We start from the raw sequence: 20,542 nt of genomic DNA, 5'->3' as shown, positions 1-20,542 counted from the left end.
CTGACTACTGAGTCACCAGAAATATTGAATTGTTGAACTCAGCACACTTCACTCCCAAGGGTACTTCTTCACTCCGACTACAACTGTTAATTCATATCATGCTCTTTTGCTGCGCTAGCGCTATTCTGGTGGGTTGTTGAACTGTTACTTGCAGCTTACAACTGGACACCTTTTCAACTTGCCCCCAATACGTTCACTGACGTATATCCTCAGTTAATGTTTCGTGGCCATACGGCTCATTACGGATACCTCTGGCGGCAGTTGATTCAAACACCGAACTCAAAAGTTTGCTTCAACGGCTACAAGAGCGAAACACCAAAGGCAAACTAATTATGCGGGGATTCTCCGTTGTATAGTAAAAATATCTGAAACTACTTCTGAATGAAAATGGCCGAAACGCGGGCAAGCAAAAAGGATAAAAACCAACACATTCAAGTCTTCGTTCGTGTCAGGTACTTGTTCGAATAAAGTACAAATAATCCAAGCCTTAATTGAGTTTGTCGTCATCCAAAAAGCATGGCAATCACAAATCATTACAAACCCTCACTTTCCATTATTCATAAATTACGTGTATGTAATATATTTCGATCAACCCCGTTCACCAAAGTATTTAATGATTCATTCGATATTTCATTGTGGTTTCATCTTCTGTCAAATACCACTGTCAAGCATTGATGCTTCTGTGTAAACAAGTTCACTAATCCTACATTGTTGCTGCTCAAAAAAACCCGACGAAAGGTCTAATCTGAGTGGTACTATAAATTCTACTCACAAAGCAAGTTTTCACATAATGCGGTCAATCGAAAGAACACTTCACTCTGAGCTATTTTAAATGTCAAAAATAGTATTTTTCGCAACAAGTGCGTGTATAACAGAGTTTGATCGTCGCGCACGTGGGTTGGCCAGGCCGGCCCAAGTGTCTCGCGATTATAGTATACAAGAGTGTACAATTCTGCATAGCAGTTGCCAAGAGCATTTTCTGATGCATTGTGCGTGAAATTCATAAAAAATCTCAGTGGTGGGCTAAGAATAACAGAAATAATAATCAGACATACATTGTTGCAATGTATCAGAGGTGACCAGCGGTCGGAAGCAGGTCGAAGGATGCAGGGGTGAATCCTCACCCTGGGAACCCCCCCCTCCCATACCTAAGAATATTCTTTTAAAAATAAAATCGATTCATGGAAATATGACTAAAATAATTATCTTGCATATATTCTATATTATAGCAACATCACTCATTCACATGATAAATAATCAATATTCACTTTTTTTTTTTTATTCATAGCTGCCATTCAAATTCCAAAAATAAATGATCATTCATATTAGCAACCTGAATAACTTAAATGGTAAATGATGAATGTTTACCTTTTTTCACATCAGTAGTTGTCTTTTGAATTGCAAGAATAAATTACAATGTACATGAGCAATCCTCAACAATCCATATAATGAATAATCAATATTCACTTCTTTCTATTTATTATGTGAATCATTGATGTTGCTAATATAGAATAAACAGAAGACAATAAGTTTGAACATACTACCATGAATTTTTTATTGCGTATGATAACGTTTTTAATAAAATTTGTAAGTTTTTCATTTTAGACACACATGTGCGTGCAATTGCATTTTACACCCGCAAAACAAGGCGTAAAATCGAATTTTACAAACACTGCATTGAAAAATTTATTTCATGCTAATTGTGCTGTGTTTATTATTTGCAGACCAGCAAATGATGCGGAAAAGTTGGGTAAATCCTCAACAGTGATAGAAGTATCTTCTAGCAAAGACATTATCGTGTATGAGAAACCTCCGGACAAGCTTTCTAAGAAATTCACGTTTGATAAAGTTTTTGGACCTTTGTCCAAACAGGTAAGACTGTGTTCTTACATTTGTTGTACTTGTACTTGTTGTGATTGGGATTCGTTTTCTGAATAAGGAATTTATATTATTTAGTCATACAAATAGTGAGGTCTATTAGGCAAAAAAAAAAGGTTCACAAAGGTTTCTAGATGTATCCTGTAATAAGTAATTTGCAATTAATGGTCGCAATGGTTTGACCCGGAGAACATTGTAGTTCCCTCTTTTATTGACTTCAGGGAGGTCAGTGCTTGGTATACAGATTCCTCGGCATGGTGAAAACGTGCAGCGCGGTGCCCAGCTGAGTAGCACTCAAACATTTGGTTGTATTTCAAAACTGCAATTGGATTTACAACACATTACAATTCAATCGTATTTTCTATGAAAGCAGTTAACAAATATTTCTATAGCTTCTAGCTGATGTTTTATATCATACTACATATTTCCGACTTTTTTCGACATAATGAAAAATAATTTTGCATCAAGTTTAAATGAATTTGTAAACTTATTCTGGAATATATACAGTGTATCTAAAAATTGTTTTGTGATTTTGTGATAGCAAAAACTTCTTAAAACATAATTTTTTTTTCAAAAGTCATTGAGATATTACAGAAATGATTAAAAATGTTAACAAGTTACTTTTCATCAGAATATTTAATCAACAGTTTGAATTTTTTGTTAGTCATTTTATCAATTAATTTTCAATCTCTTACGTTTCACAGGTCAGTATTTATCAAGCGGTGGTCAGCCCTTTAGTGGAAGAAGTTTTAGCAGGCTATAACTGTACAGTTTTTGCTTATGGACAAACTGGTACAGGTAAAACTTTTACCATGGAAGGTGTAAGCAATGACCCATCTTTGTACTGGAATAGTGTAAGCAGACAAAATTATTTTCTAATTTGAATTTTTTCAACTTTTATAATACTTGAATCTTTTCGCACAGGACACAAATGCAGGAATCATACCTCGCTCGTTGAGTCATTTATTTGATGAACTGCACACATTGGATGTGCAGGAATATTCAGTACGCGTCAGTTTTCTTGAATTATATAATGAGGAGTTATTTGATCTTCTCGCTTCAAACGACGACATATCTAAAATAAGGTTCGATTCACACATCCTAGAAAGTAGAATCCATCATGAATATCTAATCGTAAAAGAACACGAACTTGCAAAATTCCATCAGAAAAGCTAATAGTGAAGTAGATCGGAATACTTTCAGAAAAACATTGTAGTCATATGTAAGATTTGAAAATACATTTATTTGCAAGGGGTTATTTCATCCCATCGTAAAAATACTTACTTTTGACACTGTGCTTTATTGAGTTCCATGTTACTACTATGATACTTATCGGTCTTTCTAAAATACCTTCACATATTGGTAGATTGTACGAGGATGCTTGTAAGAAAGGGGCCGTTATAATCCACGGATTGGAAGAAGTGACAGTTCACAATAAGTGTGAAGTGTATAAGATACTCGAAAAAGGTTCAGAAAAAAGGCAGAAAGCCGCTACTCTTATGAATGCACAATCCAGGTCAGTGAACCAAGTGTACTAAGAATCACACTGATTTCTTCTACTGTCGAAATGAATTCTTTTAAAACAATGGATTTTTTTATATCTACAAATATCGGTTTTATTGAATGTTTTTGATTCAAGTCACCATTGTCGTAAATAGATTTATGGAGACAGTACTATTAAAGTTGGATTCGTGCATTGCAGTCGGTCTCACACTGTATTTTCAATTACAATACACATAAAAGAAAATACAGTCGACGGAGAAGAATTATTGAAAACGGGAAAATTGAATTTGGTCGACTTGGCGGGAAGTGAAAATGTAGGAAGATCCGGCGCTGTGGACCGAAGAGCAAGAGAAGCAGGAAATATCAATCAGTCTCTACTAACCCTTGGTAGAGTAATTACTTCGCTTGTTGAACGAGCACCACATATTCCTTATCGGTACGATTGGTACATTTTATTCCATTCAATTATAATTTTTAATATGCTTTTTTTTTTTAATAATTATCCCATCACTCTTCATGTCAGAAACTATAACATAACTTTTTAATTAAATAGAGAGTCCAAATTGACAAGATTACTTCAAGAGTCTCTCGGAGGTCGTACCAAAACTTCAATAATCGCTACTGTGTCACCAGCTAGTATTAATTTGGAAGAAACACTTTCCACTTTGGACTATGCACATCGGGCAAGAAACATTACGAATAGACCAGAACTCAATCAAAAATTATCCAAGAAAGCACTTCTCAAAGAATACACTGAGGAAATCGAAAGACTGCGACGCGATCTTCTGGCTACCCGAAATCGCAATGGGGTTTATTTAGCATACGAAAATTTTAATAATATGCGAGTTAAAATAGATTCTATGGAGAAAGATATCACTGATAAGATCAATCACATCAAGGCTCTGGAAGAACAGAAGAATAAAAAAGATGTAAGTAGCACTGTTTCTACGATATTTTACATATGAATAAGTGTTGAAATGTATCCACCAACTAATGTAAATACTGTGTTAATAGGAAATTTTTAACAACTTACAAACTGCTTATCAAGTCAGTACAAACGATTTATATAGAACACAAACAGAACTTACGAATATTGAAGGTATTTTGAAAGTAACTGAAAGCGAATTAACGAAGACTAAACAGAAACGTGATGAAACTGCATACTTAGTTGAAAAACATGCTGCAACTGAAAAACTTCTCTCATCCCAAGCGCATCAGTTACTAGAAGTTGCCGATATTGCTATCAATGACACTCATAAGCTCTGTGATGTAATTAGTCGCAAAACGTAAATGAGAAAAATTTTAATAATTCGATTGTTTTCACTTGTGATAGTCGATTCCCTAAATATGCTCATTATAGTAGGGAGATGAAAGAATACATGTATTTTCTTATTGCATTACAGTCAAGTGGAACAAGAAAATGAAAAACTCAAACAGCAACTTCAGCAAGACATCACGAAGGGAGTGGAAGAAATTGAGAAAGACTGCATCGAATATCTCCATAATTTACTGCAAGTTTGTATAAACACAAAAAACGATATAGGTGAGCTTATAATCTCAGGTTATACTTTATACATAATACATTAAAAGAATTTGATTTATCGACTTGAGGCTGTTGCGTGTTAACTTTTTTCTTTATTCCTAAATACCTGTAGGCTTACAACTGAGAGTACAAAATACAGGCATCGACACTACAATTCAACATATCTGTAAAGATCTTGTTAACAGGCAATCTATGGCAAAGTCATCTTTAATTGAACATACAGATTGTTCTGTGAGTATTTTGGTTACAATAGAAACTCAACTGTCACGTCCAAATTCAAGTTAAAACAATTTACATTTTAAATAAGAATCGTTTATTTTCTAAAACCTTAGATAAAAGGATCAAAACTTTTGACCATCGACAATGTGTATTCACAACTTATAGTCTTGTCATTTTGAATAGGTCATGTACTATACTAGTATTTAATAGTAAACTTCAAAAAAACTTGTTCTATTAGCAAGGTTAAATATCCTTGACTGGTTTCATATGGGTATATAGAATTTTATTGTGTTCAGTTCAACACGTACCAAGCTTGGATAAATGAACACCTGCAAAACATTACCACTGTATCTGATCACGAAATTCAACTTCTCAATGAAATATCTCTGATGTTGGCATCAAAACTTGAGGATCTAATTGAAGCTACCATGCAAAAAAAGTTGCAAACCTTATCTGCATGCGTAACAGAAAAATTGGAAGAAATGTCTACATACATTGAAATTGCAAAGAAAGATATTTGCCATAATTTGACAATGAGTAGGCAACGGCTGTCACAGAACATCACAAACGTTAAGGCGCACATCCTAGCAGTACAAACCAAAGAAAGCGAGATACTTCAGAATAGCAAATCATTCAAAGGGGTTGGTTGACCATATACAAATATATTGCTTCGCGATTCTGCTTGTTTTGTGATTCTCATATAATATGTTCAATTATGATGTATCTATATATATATGATATACCATATTTTCAGGAATTTGAGAATTTATGTAATCAATTTACGGCCATGTGTAAATCGAACGAAGCAAATCACACAGAGGTTACTAACATTTTAATGAACATTGGCAAAATCAATGACAATATTAATACTGATGCAATTGAATCATGTCAAAACGTTGTAAAAAGTGAACAATGCTATGAGGATAGAGTCAAAGAAGAAATTCACGTTGTCAAGAATGAAGTACAATTTGGTGTTAATGAGGTAACACTTTTTTTCTAGATGATACAAAGTACTTTACGTCAAAATGAAAATATTACCCCTTGCATCATATGCTTAAAGGTTGTATCGATAGTAGATACTGTTGCTGCTCATCGGTATAAATTAGTAGATGAACTACAAACCCAACTTCAAGACAGCAGTACAGTTTGGATTAAACATTGTGAAGTAGCTAAACAGTGTACAGCTAAATTACAAGAAGTAATTCAGCAGGAGCGGCAAAAAATATTGTCAAGTGCTCAAGTAAGCCAACTCAATTTGAAAAATCATATATTTTTGGAATTATGGAAAAAAATTTCTTTTTTTATTTGTGAACATAACAAAATTGAATTAGAATATTCATACCGTTGTTAAATTTGAATTGTAATAAATGTATTTACCAGGTGTTAGAACAATTAGTTGCAAATGCTAGTGTAAATCGTGATGAATTTTTGGAGTCCCAACGAAGTAAATCCAGGCAATTTAATCATGAATTGCAGCATAAACTTGAGGAACAGAGTTTAAGAGCCACTCGGTGGGCAACTGATGTCGCTGCTAAATTACGCATAACACTACATCAAGTTGATAAATTCATTACTGAAGACGTCCGAAGAGATATTCCCACAGGTACTGCAGGATTAGTGAAGCACTAGTTACGTTGTCAATAGCCTTTTTCACATCAATTTTTTTTAAATTGAGCTAGTTTTCACAAGTTGAAACGATGTTTTGAATTAGATCTCTTTAATCATTATTCTATATTCCAAAAGTAGTTAACTTGAGCTTTAGCTAGCTACAATAAATAACATTGATGAATACTAATCGTAGGAAGTACACCAGTGAAAACGGAGTATCGCTATCCAAAAGAGCTCGCTGAAACCTCACCCCATCAGCGAATAATTCAACACTTTCGTGCCTTAATAAACGACACCGTCACCAATAATGAGGTCAGTGCTGTTATGTCATATTAATTCAATTGTTTCACAAACCATTTTCTTGGTAAAATACACTTATATTTTATTCACATTGACATTGATTTTCAGTCACCGGCAATACAGTAAATTCATATTTTATCCACAAAAGTGATGTTGAATCTCATAAGATGGTGGAATTTTTGGAAATATTTGACTCCTTTACAGACCTGCCACAACGAAAACAACAGAGAAGAGCATGTAAAATCTCGGATTGTTCAACCAAAGCGGATAATACTTACATTTAAGTCGTCTGATCTACTTGATCGAAGTGTTTTTGGGACGGATAACTAAATGAAGTCCACACTTTCGATTGTTGTGTTTATTATTCAATTTTATTTGCTTAGGCTGGCCAAAAGCACACTATCAGGTAGAAATCTACTTCTGATAGCTTTGAATTTTATAAATCAGATATAATAAGACTTTGTTTTTAGCATATATAAAAGATTAGTCAATTAATTTTATAAATATTGTGTGTAGGGTAAAAGTGTTTGAGGAAGGTGTGGCAAGTAACCGATTTATACATATTTGAAAAATTTCCTCTCATCCTAGTACAGTGTAATCTTCAAACTATTTTTATTCCTTCCCCCTGATTACCACATTTCGGTATAAATATGAGAAAGTAAACTTAGATCATAAAAATAATATATTATCAAGCTCTGTAAATTTTGAACGCAATATATGGAAAGAAAAATTTTATAAACATATCGTCAAAATACCTTCAATATCACCATTTCAATTAAACTACGCTAATCTGATATAAGAGAAAAAGTTTCATGTTAATATATCAAAAATTAGTACCATAAATATCATATATATATTGATTTTATGAAGGCAGTTGTTCATTATTATACCTTCATAAATAATTTTTCTAATTGTAAATCTGATATAATGTAAATTGCAACCTTCTTTTATGCATGTAGAAAGATATTGTTGTTAAGATAAATCACATTAAAAATACATACTTACATGCGCAATGTCTCTGAATTAATCATTCGGTCGGCTCGTTAAATGTTAATGGTAAATTTTTTAAATAACTGGCGGGATCGTTTTCCAAGCCAATCAGTACGCGTTTTGGCTACACATGGGCCACACTGTTCGTAGAGCCACTGCACGGACCAGCCCCCTGACACTCACCACTGCTCGTATACTAAAAAATTGTACGCGTCTTGTCCTCGTTTTTTTAGTGACTTTACGTGGCGCTAGTAGACTTCTGACACGCTCGCTGCCCTCGCTGACTGCGCGCAAACTCGTCAGGTAACTACTAGCGCCACTAGTGGTGGAAATTGGCGACAGAATCAAGGGACATTTTGCAAACCGCTTTTAGCAGCGTGTGTCAGAGGGCTGGCACGGACTAGTCCGTGAGAGACTGTAAACTTACGTATGAAGTGCGCCTCTTGCGGAAGTGATCGGCAACCTTCTCCATACCGGATATTCCAACCATAGGTTTTGGCTGGCGAGTAGTTCCTGCTTCTTTTAGCCCGCTAGCAAGATGGGTGAGTGTCTCGTTTTCTGAATGAAAACCGAAATCGACGCACATCTGTGATTTTACACACATAAATCCGCAAATTTTGACGATATCTTGTTCCCAAGACCTTCTTTTAAGTAACCCAGTAGCTATTTTTGTATAATATTCCTTATAAACTTCGAAAACACGTACTGTTTTTTGACACTGCTTCCAGTGTTGTGATATTTAGACATGTGATTTTTTCCTAGTTATTTACACGCATTACTCATAGCTGCTGCAACTTCCGAACTCAGTCGCTGAAACGCGTCACATCTAATTGTAATTCAACTTATTGATTGTTTTATCGAATTTTTGTACAGGTAGAATTGCGCTAGCATAACCTCACTTTCTCGTGTCTATGCATAGACACTTCGTATTCATATTGTCAATTGATCAATAACATGTACAATATTTTCCAAAGGTATATCCCGGGATCACTGGCATAAGCGACGTGCTACCGGAGGCAAAAGGAAGCCTCTGCGTAAGAAGAGGAAGTTCGAGTTGGGTCGCCCTGCTGCTAACACCAAACTTGGCCCTCAGCGTATACACACTGTGAGTTCTTATCGTGTTAGTTATTCTCACAAGAGTATACACAACAACTAACTCTGTCCAGTAGCACCCGGTCGAAAACGTCCACGAACAGTTTTCAACATGTTGAGTTAATTTAACAAATCAAAAGAATTCTTGAAAACTTTCGAATCTCTCTAGAATGTGTGTCCATAATTATTTGAGCACAACAGTCATTATATTTTATACTATATATTGGCATCTGAGTGAAAACTGTCGAAAAACTTGTTTTGGCCCAAATTTCAACAGTTGATAATTATGGTTTACTAATCTATAAACTCTAATGTTTGAGAAGAACTGGGCTTTGATCGGTTCTACTGAAAGAAATATAATTTTTGGATCGCTTGGAAATGCACAATTTTGAGGAGAGGAAAATTAAGGATTTTTATGAAAAATCAATCCACGATAATTTTTACTATCTTATTACGATAGTTCTTTTAGTAACAAAAGCTGCGCCCTGTCGCTTTTCGGTTTTCCAGGAATTCTTAAGTGAAATTTCACGTGGAACAAAATCAACCCAGTGTGACCACGCAGGGTTAAAGTAATACATACAGTTGGTTTGAAATATAGGTTGAAGGAAACTGCACATTATTTACGTTTAAAATTATATTGCTGAAAAGAAAATATAAAAAAAGAACAGTGATTTTCAAATGATTAACATCAATGAAATCGAAGCAATACTATGTATCTGTATACAATATAATACTAATATACATAAATATAGACATATCTTGGATGATAAGTCTTTCAGTCATTCCAAATATCTTCGTAATCACACTGAAGTATCAGTAATATATATATTTATTTATTTGCAATGGAAACAAATTCCTTTTGAAATTATTCATGAGCCTGAATTTCCCAATTCCCACATAGTATTTAATATGATGTGAAAACTTGTTTGTGTCTGATTGCCATGAGGACACCAATTAATTCCACAGCGTTCTGACGTTTTCAAAACTAACATAGTCAGTGATAGTACATTCTTCTTCCTCAAGTTGATAACCTTTTTTTTTTTTTTGCTAAGGTTCGTACTCGTGGAGGCAACAAGAAGTTTAGAGCTCTTCGTTTGGACACGGGTAATTTCTCGTGGGGATCGGAGTGTGCGACTCGTAAAACCCGTATTATCGACGTTGTGTACAATGCTTCCAACAACGAACTTGTCCGTACGAAAACTCTTGTCAAGAATGCCATCGTCACTATTGATGCAACACCATTCCGTCAATGGTATGAATCACACTACGTGCTGCCTCTGGGACGTAAACGAGGAGCTAAGCTGGTACGTAATACATCATACACAGCCTTCAATCATGGTATCAAATATTTACTAGCATTTTCATGACACCTTATCGAATTCACAACCCCTAAATTATTTGAGGTGAGTTATTTGGGAAGAAATTCAGAACGGCATAAGTAAAGCATTGGAAAAAAAAAAATCTACTACGTGAATATTGGTGAATATAAATTTTAGGCAGTTGTTGAGAAATTGAGTAGATTTGATTCTTAATCATTCAGTCTGTTTCTTTAATTTTGGTATTGATGATGACACAGAAAAATTATATTACAGACCGAAGCTGAAGAAGAAATCTTGAACAAGAAGAGATCAAAAAAGACAGAAGCCAAGTACAAGGCAAGACAACGCTTCGCCAAAGTAGAACCTGCGCTTGAAGAGCAATTTGCCACTGGTAGAGTACTTGGTAAGCCAATTTGAAAATTTGTTTGTTTTTGAATAGGTATGTAATAAGTAGGTAGTTGATCCATGCAATATTTACTTTCGACTTTGCAGTTTGCTCTTCTCTTATTCAATAATTAACGTGATGATTACCCTTACCTACTCTGAGTATTATGATGACTCATTTTCCACAGCGTTCTGACGATAATTTTAAGGCATTTTCCGTTGATACAAAAATTTCCAACACTCATTAACTAAATAAACACGTTTACAGCTTGTGTTGCTAGCAGACCAGGACAGTGTGGCAGAGCGGACGGATATATTTTGGAAGGAAAAGAACTTGAGTTCTACATGAGGAAGATTAAGAGTAAGAAGGCTAAATAATGAGCTTGTAACCATCTTCAAGTGAATAAAATATATAAAATGAAGATTGATCAATTTATTTAATGTAATTGTAATTGTTGAATGTTATACCCTGTGTCAACATTTACCTGCTTCCTTTTCTATTAGTGAATTTGCTTTTGATATTGAGGTAAGAATTACGTGACATAGCATTTCAAAATATTTCCTACTTCATCAAATGAAAGGGTACAATAATTCCAAGTTGTAAATTGTACAAGTGTACTTTGGTTTAGCTATTGATCAGGAATAGCTGGTTCTTGTACTGTCGTTTATCAGGTTTACATGCTAAGTATTAACGCTCACAAGTAAAATAATTGAACAAATTTTAATCTTTGACCGATATATCATACGCATACATCATTTGTCCTTCTAAAAACGTAAGCGCTCCTAACGATTTGGCTCCGAATTACCCGATATCAGTAGTGGAATCCTCAATCTGTTAACGATATTTCGAATATTTAAAGAAAATTTTCACTTTAGTGAAAATATTAAATGTTTTCCGAAATGCTTCGGTTACTGCTAAAATTGTAAATATAATTTCGACAATTTACATGAATTGGTATAAAATCCGTATGAAAATCTACATCTTTGCAGAATAATAAATTCCGATACCCCGCAATTTGTGCGTCACTGGTGATTTCGTCTGTGTGCCGTCAATGTGTTAGTAACAGCAAGATTTTGCAGCCTCGTACAAATAAATTTAGCATTAATTAAACATGCACGCTTTAGTTTTTTAGACACCAGAGCGCTGTACAAAATGATTCAACGCACATTTACAGAGCAACGCAAAAATAATCCATGATCTAATGGAGACATGGTCTTGCGATAAAATATTTGTGATCGAGAGCCAATAAACGCTGCATGGCCGGTCAAACAGACACCATACTCAAAACTCCATTGTAATTTTCAAAATCTGACATTAACAGCTCAATTTGCGGTGTAAACATATTTATTCTATTTATTGCAAGACTTGACTGCATACAGTCATCTTTTCTTGTTCAACTATATTTCGAAGATAAAATCTGAGGATATAAAGCAGATCTTAATATCTTCTGCAATAATGGAAAAATTTTCGAGTAATAGAACCGAACAAATATTTTAATTAATTAATCATACTTAGCTAATAAATATGCAATTGCTTTGAAACTAAACACAGAATTTTATTAATATCATGTGCTAGGCTAGTGTTTAGCGGTCTTGTCGTTAACTTCAAACCAAAATGTTTGGACACTCATTCATTGATACATAATAATTAGATCCCGGACATCCGAAACGGTCAAGTGAAAACTAACATTTACCTTTGAAATTATGAATCCTGTGTATGTATATGTTAGACTTGGCCTTCCCATTTTATTATTTGTTCCCAAGTATGTTATTTGATCAAGTGAAAATGATAATTTCAATGTCAAGATGTTGCCGACATCTAAGACACCATAGATTTTCCAATTTCGGATGGAATCTGCGAGTTTAGGCACTTTTATCTCATGTTCCGTCTTTAATTTTAATATTAAAGCAATATATTGAATTCAAGTTATAGTATACATGCAATAAAGCGTTGACGAAACTGGTAAAAATAATTCTTCACAACATTTTATTAAGTTTGAAAACAGGATCTTAATAATATCATCATCGGCATTCACACATGAGATGCTGAAAATGATTCTTGAATCATAATATATTATATTCACAATGCAAATGTTGTCAGGGGTGAATGTAATAATTATAATGTGCCTAGGACATACTTTCGCAGGGTAAGTCATATTCCTAGTTTAAATTGAACGGTATGCTGTCTCCGCAGACAGTGTTTGTAACGAACCATTCGTTATGTACGGTATAATTTTACAAAAAATCAAATTTTACCCCACGCTTGATACTCCGATAAAAAAAAAAAACATTTTCCCGTAACCAAACTTACTGATAACCGAGCTTTTGATTCTGTTCAAGCGATGTTCTGATTGCGGTTTTATATCCCATAATTTTCATGCAATTTTCTCAGTTGTGATTCTTGCGATATTCTGGATGTCTTTTTTGCATTCTTAATTCTCGATACGTCAACATCTCGACTTTCTTGCAAAAATATTTGAACTTTCGAAAAATTATAAGTACAACATGTCAAGTTTAGGTGCTTTCTGTATGGAATAGCGCGTAAAAATTCGACTGCAAAATGAATTGATTTTCGCCAAAATTGAAATATATTACTGATAATTGAGGTACACATGTTTACAATTAATCGTTTTACAAACCACGCCTGCATAATTTATTACAAATGGTCAATAGCCTTGACATTATATCTTGACAAAGTGAATGCACTGCAAAAGTATATTCCGAGAATTTATAGGTCCTCGAGATTTATGCTTCAATAATAAATGTATATAATAAGTGTGTTGTTAAGAAAAATTTATTCTTCCCTTATTTACTGTGTGTAAGATACAAGTTTATTCAATTTTCTTATTGTTTTCTGTCTTTTCAAGTCCCAAAGACTTTTCACATTTGAAAGTTACAAGTAATAAAGTCATGTACGTCACTGTGAAATTTTTCAGCCACACATATTTTCCTTCTTGAAGCTCACCCCAATAAGTTAATTAAGCTTTGGCGTTTCGAGTCGGTCAAACAAGTTTTCAAATATTTTCATTTACAGCCACAGCTAAAACGAAATGAAACACTGTCGAGAATACTCACATCTTACAGTCTTTGAAAAAACGGTATTTTAGTTGAAGCGTGGAAGTTTTTTTATGTCAGTATCGTAACAATGCAAAACTCCTTAGTGAAAGAACTATCTCATGAATATTTTCGCATTGGTGTAGACACAAAAAGGATAACGCCATCGTACATAAGAAAAAACTGTGATAGTGTGGAAGTTAACAGAAGATGAAAAAGTCTTCAAAACTTGTATTTACTCTGTACGAAATTATAGTAAAATGGCCATCGTACCAAAAACCTGCGACGCGTTTGCTACACAAGTTCTCAGTAATATGAAATTAAAAACAAATACTGTTGAATGTAATACATTGGCATTTACTCTGCAAGTTCATTAAATTATCATACATAAATCTGATTATTTAAATTTCTTTATCCTACGCATATCATTAGGCTCAACGAAAATCAATTGTTTTTGCTCGCGAATAAGAATCCAGGGACAGTATCGCAGGATATTTGGCTGCCCAATGAATTTGGGGAATTGCGGAATAATTTTGTACCTACCCTCCAAAAAACATCTCAATACTAATGTACATACCATCACGAAATATCTATATGCTGTCTGTCTAGCTGAATGCCTGTTTATTCCGCTATTCATTGGTTGGATGATATTTTACTCGCGTACTTGTACCGATTGATGCAGGCTGGTTCATTGCGAACGATGCTGACGGTTGCATGGTTGTGCCCAATTTAGAAGGTCATATCTCATAATGATTCAGTTTCTTTTGCATCATACAGTATTGATTTTTTGTTTTTATTGTTAATGCCAGAGGTCGTGAATCATATTTTTCCAAGATCCATGGTCATATTTATTGTAATATTGATGCAATATTACATCCTTCAGTCAGTAAAAGGCCAAATTTTCGTCCGTTTCTTATTGTCAATGCAAATAAATGTTAAATATTAACTCTGATCGACTGTGAAATAGACGAATAGAACATATATTAATCAAATTGCGCCTGATAATGAGCAAAGAATTAGAAAACCAAAAAAGTTTTCAAGTAAATCTGAATCAGCTTCACCCGAAATGTAAGTATAATCAATTTTTAAGAAACTCTAGCTATGGAACGTAATAATAAAAAGATTTCAAAAATGTTATGAAGTTCTTGATGTTATTTCTATATCTAACGCCAGTTGATGGAGAGATTTCAGAGTCCTTTATAATATGTTAAAATTCGCAATTATAAGACCAACGCCCTTCAGGATGTCAATTCAATGGATAAGTGGCCAGTATAATCACGATGGAAAGAATATATTAGTAGAAGGAAGATTATTTGGCTGATTCGACTTTTCGAAACTTGTTTACGCTTAATTTGTTAGTTTGGGAGGAAAATTCGTTACTATATTATACGATTACATCTGCGGATAAGACTATCGGTTTCACGAACTACCGTTGTGGATCACAGATTTGTAAAAGTAAATTGGTGGACTTTACTTACAAACATTTGATAAAAAGATATTGACTAACACGAGAAAAGTTTGTCATATCTAAACAGTATCAAGATTTATGGTAATTAACGCATCGAATTCTTTCTCTAAATCAGATGCATTTAAAAAGCTGGGTGCAGCAGTATAACATATCTGCAGTATGATCATTAGGATAGATGACAAGTAAAAATATCCGAAACATTTTTGGATTCAGCGTCACGTATTATACATGTCGCGTTTTTAGGATGTTTTGATCCGAGAACGATCCAAGAGTATCAGGCAGGACGTGGAGGAAACAAAAAGAATGACTATAGATAGACGTATACACGACCTATCAGATATTCGATATGCAAATCCGAGAATTCTCTCACGGTGCGTAAGTCGTATACTGAGCGTCGAGGATAGAGATAGAAAAAAAAAGTAACGAAGAAAAAGCATTATAGGAAGGAGAAGCGAGAGCAAAAAAGGAAAGCATGTAAGAATAAAAAGTAAAAAGAAAAAAAAAAAAAAAGACAAGACCGAGGAGGATGAGAAAAAGTTCCGAAAGAAACGACGCCCGAATGAAAAAGCCTCACAGTTTTTTCGGCGCGAAAAGTAAAGGTCTGCGAACACACGAACTCATAGCGCCACGCCGCGCCGGTTCGAAGAAGAGAGACGAGAGAGGACGATTCGTGAGTCGTGACGCGAAGAAAAGGGGAAGTTCAGGAAGCGAACTCGTTCGTTCGTCGGGGCGCGCACCAAAGGTGCAGCGGACAGTCTGAAAGGGGTAAGCGGGGGTAAAACGGGCGAGGAGAGGGAGGTAAAAAAGGGGCTGGTACCGACCCCAAGCGTAAGACGTTCGGGGGGGGGGGGGGGGGGGGAGAAGGGGATCCGAAATGTCTCCTTCGTCCTCGCGTGGCCGCGGAGCTCGAGGCGTAAGGCGTAGTGCCTACGTACAGGAGAAGCAGGGAGCGTAGGCGGTTCGGGGCTAGACTGAAGAAATATTAGGAAATACGTAAAATATAAGACGGACCACGATGCTGAATTATCTGAGATGAAATAATCAATTTCGTAGAATTTCAAAATACGGAAAGTTGAAGTATATAAAAAATAGTCGCAATGTATGTACATACCTAATCGTAAAAGGCGACAACATAAAAAGCAAAACTAGGTGGTACGCATATCTAGAATAGCCAGATTTCCGACGTCTTTACTTTCTATGTATCTTATGCATTCGATATTTTGGACTAATCTATACCACGAACTTTCCTACATTTCGAAATTCTATAAATACCTATTTTCGCGTTCAGAAAAATTCGACATCGTGACTTCCGTTTTCCAATATTTCTACATCCTCACCCCCACTCTGTGTACGCACGAAGAGTATAGGAGAAGGAAAAGGAAAAGGAAAAGGACGATCAGAGGGGCGCCCCGCAGCGGTGCGGTGCGGGGCGGGGTAGAAACGCTCGGCGAAACCGTCGGCGAAGAAACGATGCGGCGGTCGGGAGGGAGGGAGGGAGGCTAGTTTTTGCCCCGCGAGAGTTGCCTGCCGGTCGGACGGGGCGAGGAGGGAGGGGTGGGGGGGGGAGGAGGACGGCGGATGCTTTTTTGTTGGCTTCTGGAAGGTGGAGCGGGCGCCGTGGGTATGTACGCTGAGGGTATGGGGCTGGGGTCACGGGCGGGGTGAGGTGAGCCACGGCCGAGAGGTGGGGCGGGGGATCGAACGGGCAAATGGTGGGGGGTGGGGGGCATGAAGAGGACCGGGGAGGAGCCGTTGCACTGGCGGCAACAACGGCGGCGGCGGCGGCGGCGGCGGCGGCGACGGCGGTCTACGAGGTGGTGGAAGTGGTGGAACTGCCGGAGAGGTGTCGACGCAGCCTTGCCGAGAGGCCAAACAATGTGCAGCATGAAGTCGAGCTGGTAGCGTCGCCGCCGTTTCTACCGTATCTCACTTTTCTGTACATACATACACAGATGTATAGATAAACAACACATTAGATGCAAAAGTTTAATAATACACGGAAAAAAAACTCGATTATTTGAAACTATTGTTAATATTGTCATCATTGTAATCGCAGTGCGAAAATCGGTTATTGATTTCTATCTTTTTTTTTACTTTTTTTTTTTTTTTGAACACTTCCGGTAGAACAACGTTTTACAAAGTGCCGCAGCCTCCGCGTTGTTATATTCACTTTATATATCTACCTGGTTCGTGATTGCCGCGCGCGTTCACGTGTTCCTGCTGCATTTGTTGTCGTTGTTGTTACTGAAGCGAACCGTTGATAAAGTTGCGTGTATTGACTTGCTAGTAAATCGATTCGCGTGCCTTAACGTTGCTTTGCGATATCAGCAACAAGAACAACAAACAAAACGGACTATATTCCTTCCTGAGTGTGACTGCAGTTGTTTTTGTCGCGTTACCGTTTTGAGTGTAGTATAGAATAATATTAACTCCCGTAGTATTGTCGATAATTTTTGCACCCTTTTGCTTTCATTCGACTGTTTTATTTTTATTTCATATTTTTTTACGTACCGTTTGCCAGTATATTTGTTGTTCGGTTGTGGTGTCGGTTGTACTAGAAAAAATAAGATAAGAAGGGTCGTGCCTTGGCTAGATAAATCGCTGTAGTAGATATCTACCGCCATCCCTTGCACACATATAGAGACAAGTTTGAAGGTGCCGAGTGAGCGCGTGCCGGTTTCTACGTACAGCGATATCAGCCTTGTTAAGGGAAGATTGACGGTATTAAGAATTATCCAGGCATCGATCCTGAGTAGTGACGGCGCAAGGGTTCCGTCGATTCGAATTGCATGGATTTTGTATTGTAATCGCGCCGCGCCGAGACGCCATGGACGTCCATGCCGGAGGGTGCAGCAGCTCGTCGACGACCGGCGAAGAGACACTCCGCGGCGTCGCGACGCCTTCCCCGGCACCGGCGTGCACCGCGACGCCGACCCCCGCGTCCGTCGCCGCGACGAGCGCGTCGGTATCAATCAACAATGCGGTGTCCAGCCCGTCGGTGCAATCCCAGCTGCCCCAGTCCAGCACCCACCAGTCACCATCGGGGCCGAGGATACTGAGCAGAAATGTAAATGGCACTCGTGAGTAAAAAAAGCATCTTTCAAATACGCGAGGAAAGAATTTCCGACAGAGTAACGTCCGCTTGGTGTTTACCGATCGCGGTAAATGTCACTTTATTTTTCATGCACGGCTATTTCACAGCCTGAAAATGTCGCAGTGTGCCGCGATTCTGGGCAGATATACCTGTTGTGCCGGAAATTTTTCGTGAAACTCGACGCTAAGCGCCAAACGTTAGACAACCGAAGCTGTCTTTTACTTTTTACTCTGCCGTGTTTGAAATGCGTAAAGCTGTACGGTTGCCTATTTACTGGCGTCAAGCGAGGAGTTTCGCAAAAAACCCGAGAAATGATAAACAAAATTGTCGATATAAACTTTTTGCTTCGGTGTTATGCAATAACGTAATTTAAAAAAAAATGTATTCCTGCGGTGGTGTGGTATGAATACAATTTTTTCCGCAGAAATGGCAAATAGTTTTCTTCGTTATTCGCGTTCGGCGTTTAATGTAGGATTGAGCCCGCTATAGCTGTGATGAGTTTTTTCATGTCAACGACGCATAGGTTTTGATGATTTAGCCAAAACAAGCGACAATCAACGCGAGCAGCAAAGACTGACTATAACGTCATTTCGATAACAAATTTATAAGTACAGGATGTGACAAAAAGGACAATTAACGTACAAAAAGATTGCTGTACCTTGGGAAACGATCACTGTTCCTTACATTCGAACGTGCCATGCGTTTTTTATTCACACGTGCATCCCGATATTTATTTCACAAAAATCCAACCAATTTCCGATTAATCAACTTTTTCAAACACGGGTAAAAAACGTTACACCGAGAGTAGAGCAAAAATGTGGTTCCTCTATTTGTTCGTTTTTTTCTTCACCGAAACTAGTTCGATTCGTAAGATAATCTATTATCGTTTTTCTGCACACTGGCAGAGGGATATCTTACGTACAAAAGATACAGTCTGTAAGTTTACGGCTCGTTACTTGGTCCGCATTGTTTCTCATAGTTGTAATAAGTCTCGCGAGTAATTGCTGGCTGCAAGTAAGAACTGTACAGAGTAAGAAAAGATTCATACGATAAAATCATTGAGCGATCACTTGTTGCCACAACATACTCGATAATCCATAACATCAACAGCCTCGGTTTAAATTGTGATCAAATGATCATCGCTTGGGTTCAGTTTAAACGAGGCAACGCTTAATTAGATTTACAAGATATAACTGAGCGGAAACAATGTTCAAAATATCGTGAAACAAACAAGTTATTATGCGATATCGTTATTTTTGTCGATGAAAACAGAGTGTTGTTTACGAAAAAGGAACACGGACGATATTTTTGTTAATGTAAAAAAAGGGGTACAAAAAAATTTACAACTGCATCAGGTACAACTTGATAAGAAAAAAAAAAACTGATGAAACACGTTTTTAACTTGACGTAACTTGTTGTTGCCGTTGCTGTTCAGAATGTTAGACCCGCAAACTCCACAATAATATTCGTCATCAGCTTGAAGTTGCAGCTCTATACAGTTACAGAAATAAAAAGCTGTTTCCAAATACCTAAGTTCAAAAGCCTAATTGTTTTTCCACCTTCAAAGTGTATCGTCTTCAATTTCGTAACAGATCTGGAACGTAAAATCTACCTCGTTATGCGCGCCAACTGAAACTGTTGTATCTCCTGGGTCAAATTATAACTTCGATGTATGAACTGTATGATTTTTCCCAGCGTATAGCTGCAAAACAACAAAAAAGTTATGGATTCGTACCAGGAAAAGCTTTTCTCTTCTCCTCCGACAGTCTACAGTTGTACATTATATTGGTCTGTAGAATGCAAACGCAGACCAGAGTTAGCTGCACCGATACGGTATGTTGGGATCTTGATACACGCTTTCAACGGATACGTTGTTACACTGTGTTCATCGCACACCATTTTTAGAAGGAGAAAACGTGCTTTCTAACGTTTTTCTCAAGGAATCCGAGTATATGATCGGTTAAATCCTGATTACTAGATCTGGAATTATTTCTATGTACCTACTATGAAGTTGATGTGATACTGTGTGTTAAATCTACCATGTTTATTTCAATCTCATGAAAGTTTGCTTGCATTAGTTACTTCAGAAA

General features: G+C 36.6%; 3 protein-coding genes and 1 long non-coding RNA gene across 17 annotated transcripts in view; 3 read left to right on the top strand and 1 right to left on the bottom strand.

Annotated features, from left to right (window-relative positions):
• Nucleotides 1-257: 257 nt before the first annotated feature.
• LOC124218009 (kinesin-like protein Klp61F) lies at nucleotides 258-7,908 on the top strand. 3 transcript variants are annotated; one of them, XM_046624327.2, is made up of 16 exons: nucleotides 258-452; nucleotides 1,725-1,872; nucleotides 2,583-2,732; nucleotides 2,803-2,963; nucleotides 3,245-3,394; nucleotides 3,581-3,817; nucleotides 3,935-4,310; nucleotides 4,396-4,667; nucleotides 4,785-4,924; nucleotides 5,037-5,155; nucleotides 5,440-5,784; nucleotides 5,898-6,125; nucleotides 6,204-6,383; nucleotides 6,620-6,746; nucleotides 6,945-7,063; nucleotides 7,256-7,908. In XM_046624327.2, exons 1-16 carry the CDS (start codon nucleotides 382-384, stop codon nucleotides 7,379-7,381), a joined length of 2,949 nt encoding a protein of 982 aa, XP_046480283.1. In that variant the 5' UTR covers nucleotides 258-381; the 3' UTR covers nucleotides 7,382-7,908. The 3 variants fall into 3 exon arrangements, with proteins under 3 accessions (XP_046480283.1, XP_046480281.1, XP_046480284.1); XM_046624325.2 differs by having other exon boundaries at nucleotides 6,524-6,746; XM_046624328.2 differs by having other exon boundaries at nucleotides 6,524-6,746; nucleotides 7,160-7,383.
• LOC124218014 (uncharacterized) lies at nucleotides 1,701-8,442 on the bottom strand. The gene is made up of 4 exons (XR_011177034.1): nucleotides 8,057-8,442; nucleotides 2,825-2,979; nucleotides 2,574-2,722; nucleotides 1,701-2,197 (listed from the first exon to the last, which is right to left on the bottom strand). It is a non-coding gene; the product is annotated as an uncharacterized lncRNA (long non-coding RNA).
• Nucleotides 8,443-8,465: 23 nt separating this feature from the next.
• On the top strand, nucleotides 8,466-11,258 carry RpS8 (ribosomal protein S8). The gene is made up of 5 exons (XM_046624338.2): nucleotides 8,466-8,583; nucleotides 9,016-9,146; nucleotides 10,186-10,437; nucleotides 10,726-10,855; nucleotides 11,105-11,258. The coding sequence occupies exons 1-5, from the start codon at nucleotides 8,580-8,582 to the stop codon at nucleotides 11,212-11,214; spliced, it is 627 nt and encodes a 208-aa protein (XP_046480294.1). The 5' UTR covers nucleotides 8,466-8,579; the 3' UTR covers nucleotides 11,215-11,258.
• Nucleotides 11,259-17,199: 5,941 nt separating this feature from the next.
• Nucleotides 17,200-20,542, top strand: part of nab (NGFI-A-binding protein homolog) — a 35,530-nt gene continuing 32,187 nt past the window's right edge. For 9 of the 12 annotated variants that reach the window (XR_006882964.2, XR_006882962.2, XR_006882966.2 and 6 more), the window contains exon 1: nucleotides 17,200-18,438. Coding sequence is in view for 2 of the 12 variants with exons in the window: in XM_046624330.2 (XP_046480286.1) it covers nucleotides 18,186-18,438 (253 nt within the window). In the remaining 10 variants the exon portion in view is untranslated. The remainder of the gene's footprint in view (nucleotides 18,439-20,542) is intronic. The other 3 variants (XR_011177030.1, XR_006882967.2, XM_046624329.2) reach the window with 3 other exon arrangements.

The sequence above is a fragment of the Neodiprion pinetum genome, chromosome 4, assembly GCF_021155775.2.
Source record: "Neodiprion pinetum isolate iyNeoPine1 chromosome 4, iyNeoPine1.2, whole genome shotgun sequence".
NCBI lineage: Eukaryota > Metazoa > Arthropoda > Insecta > Hymenoptera > Diprionidae > Neodiprion > Neodiprion pinetum.
This window is presented reverse-complemented; position numbering and strand designations above follow the sequence as displayed.

What these genes read in the sequence shown, in the direction of transcription:
- LOC124218009 (XM_046624325.2), top strand. Translation starts at nt 382, where the DNA reads ATGAAAATGGCCGAAACGCGGGCAAGCAAAAAGGATAAAAACCAACAC. An exon ending in GATGTAATTAGTCGCAAAAC is followed by an intron (nt 4,668 to 4,784) that starts GTAAATGAGAAA and finishes ATTGCATTACAG; the next exon opens with TCAAGTGGAACAAGAAAATG. An exon ending in ACACCGTCACCAATAATGAG is followed by an intron (nt 7,064 to 7,255) that starts GTCAGTGCTGTT and finishes ACTCCTTTACAG; the next exon opens with ACCTGCCACAACGAAAACAA.
- RpS8 (XM_046624338.2), top strand. An exon ending in GTAAACGAGGAGCTAAGCTG is followed by an intron (nt 10,438 to 10,725) that starts GTACGTAATACA and finishes ATTATATTACAG; the next exon opens with ACCGAAGCTGAAGAAGAAAT. An exon ending in TGCCACTGGTAGAGTACTTG is followed by an intron (nt 10,856 to 11,104) that starts GTAAGCCAATTT and finishes ACACGTTTACAG; the next exon opens with CTTGTGTTGCTAGCAGACCA.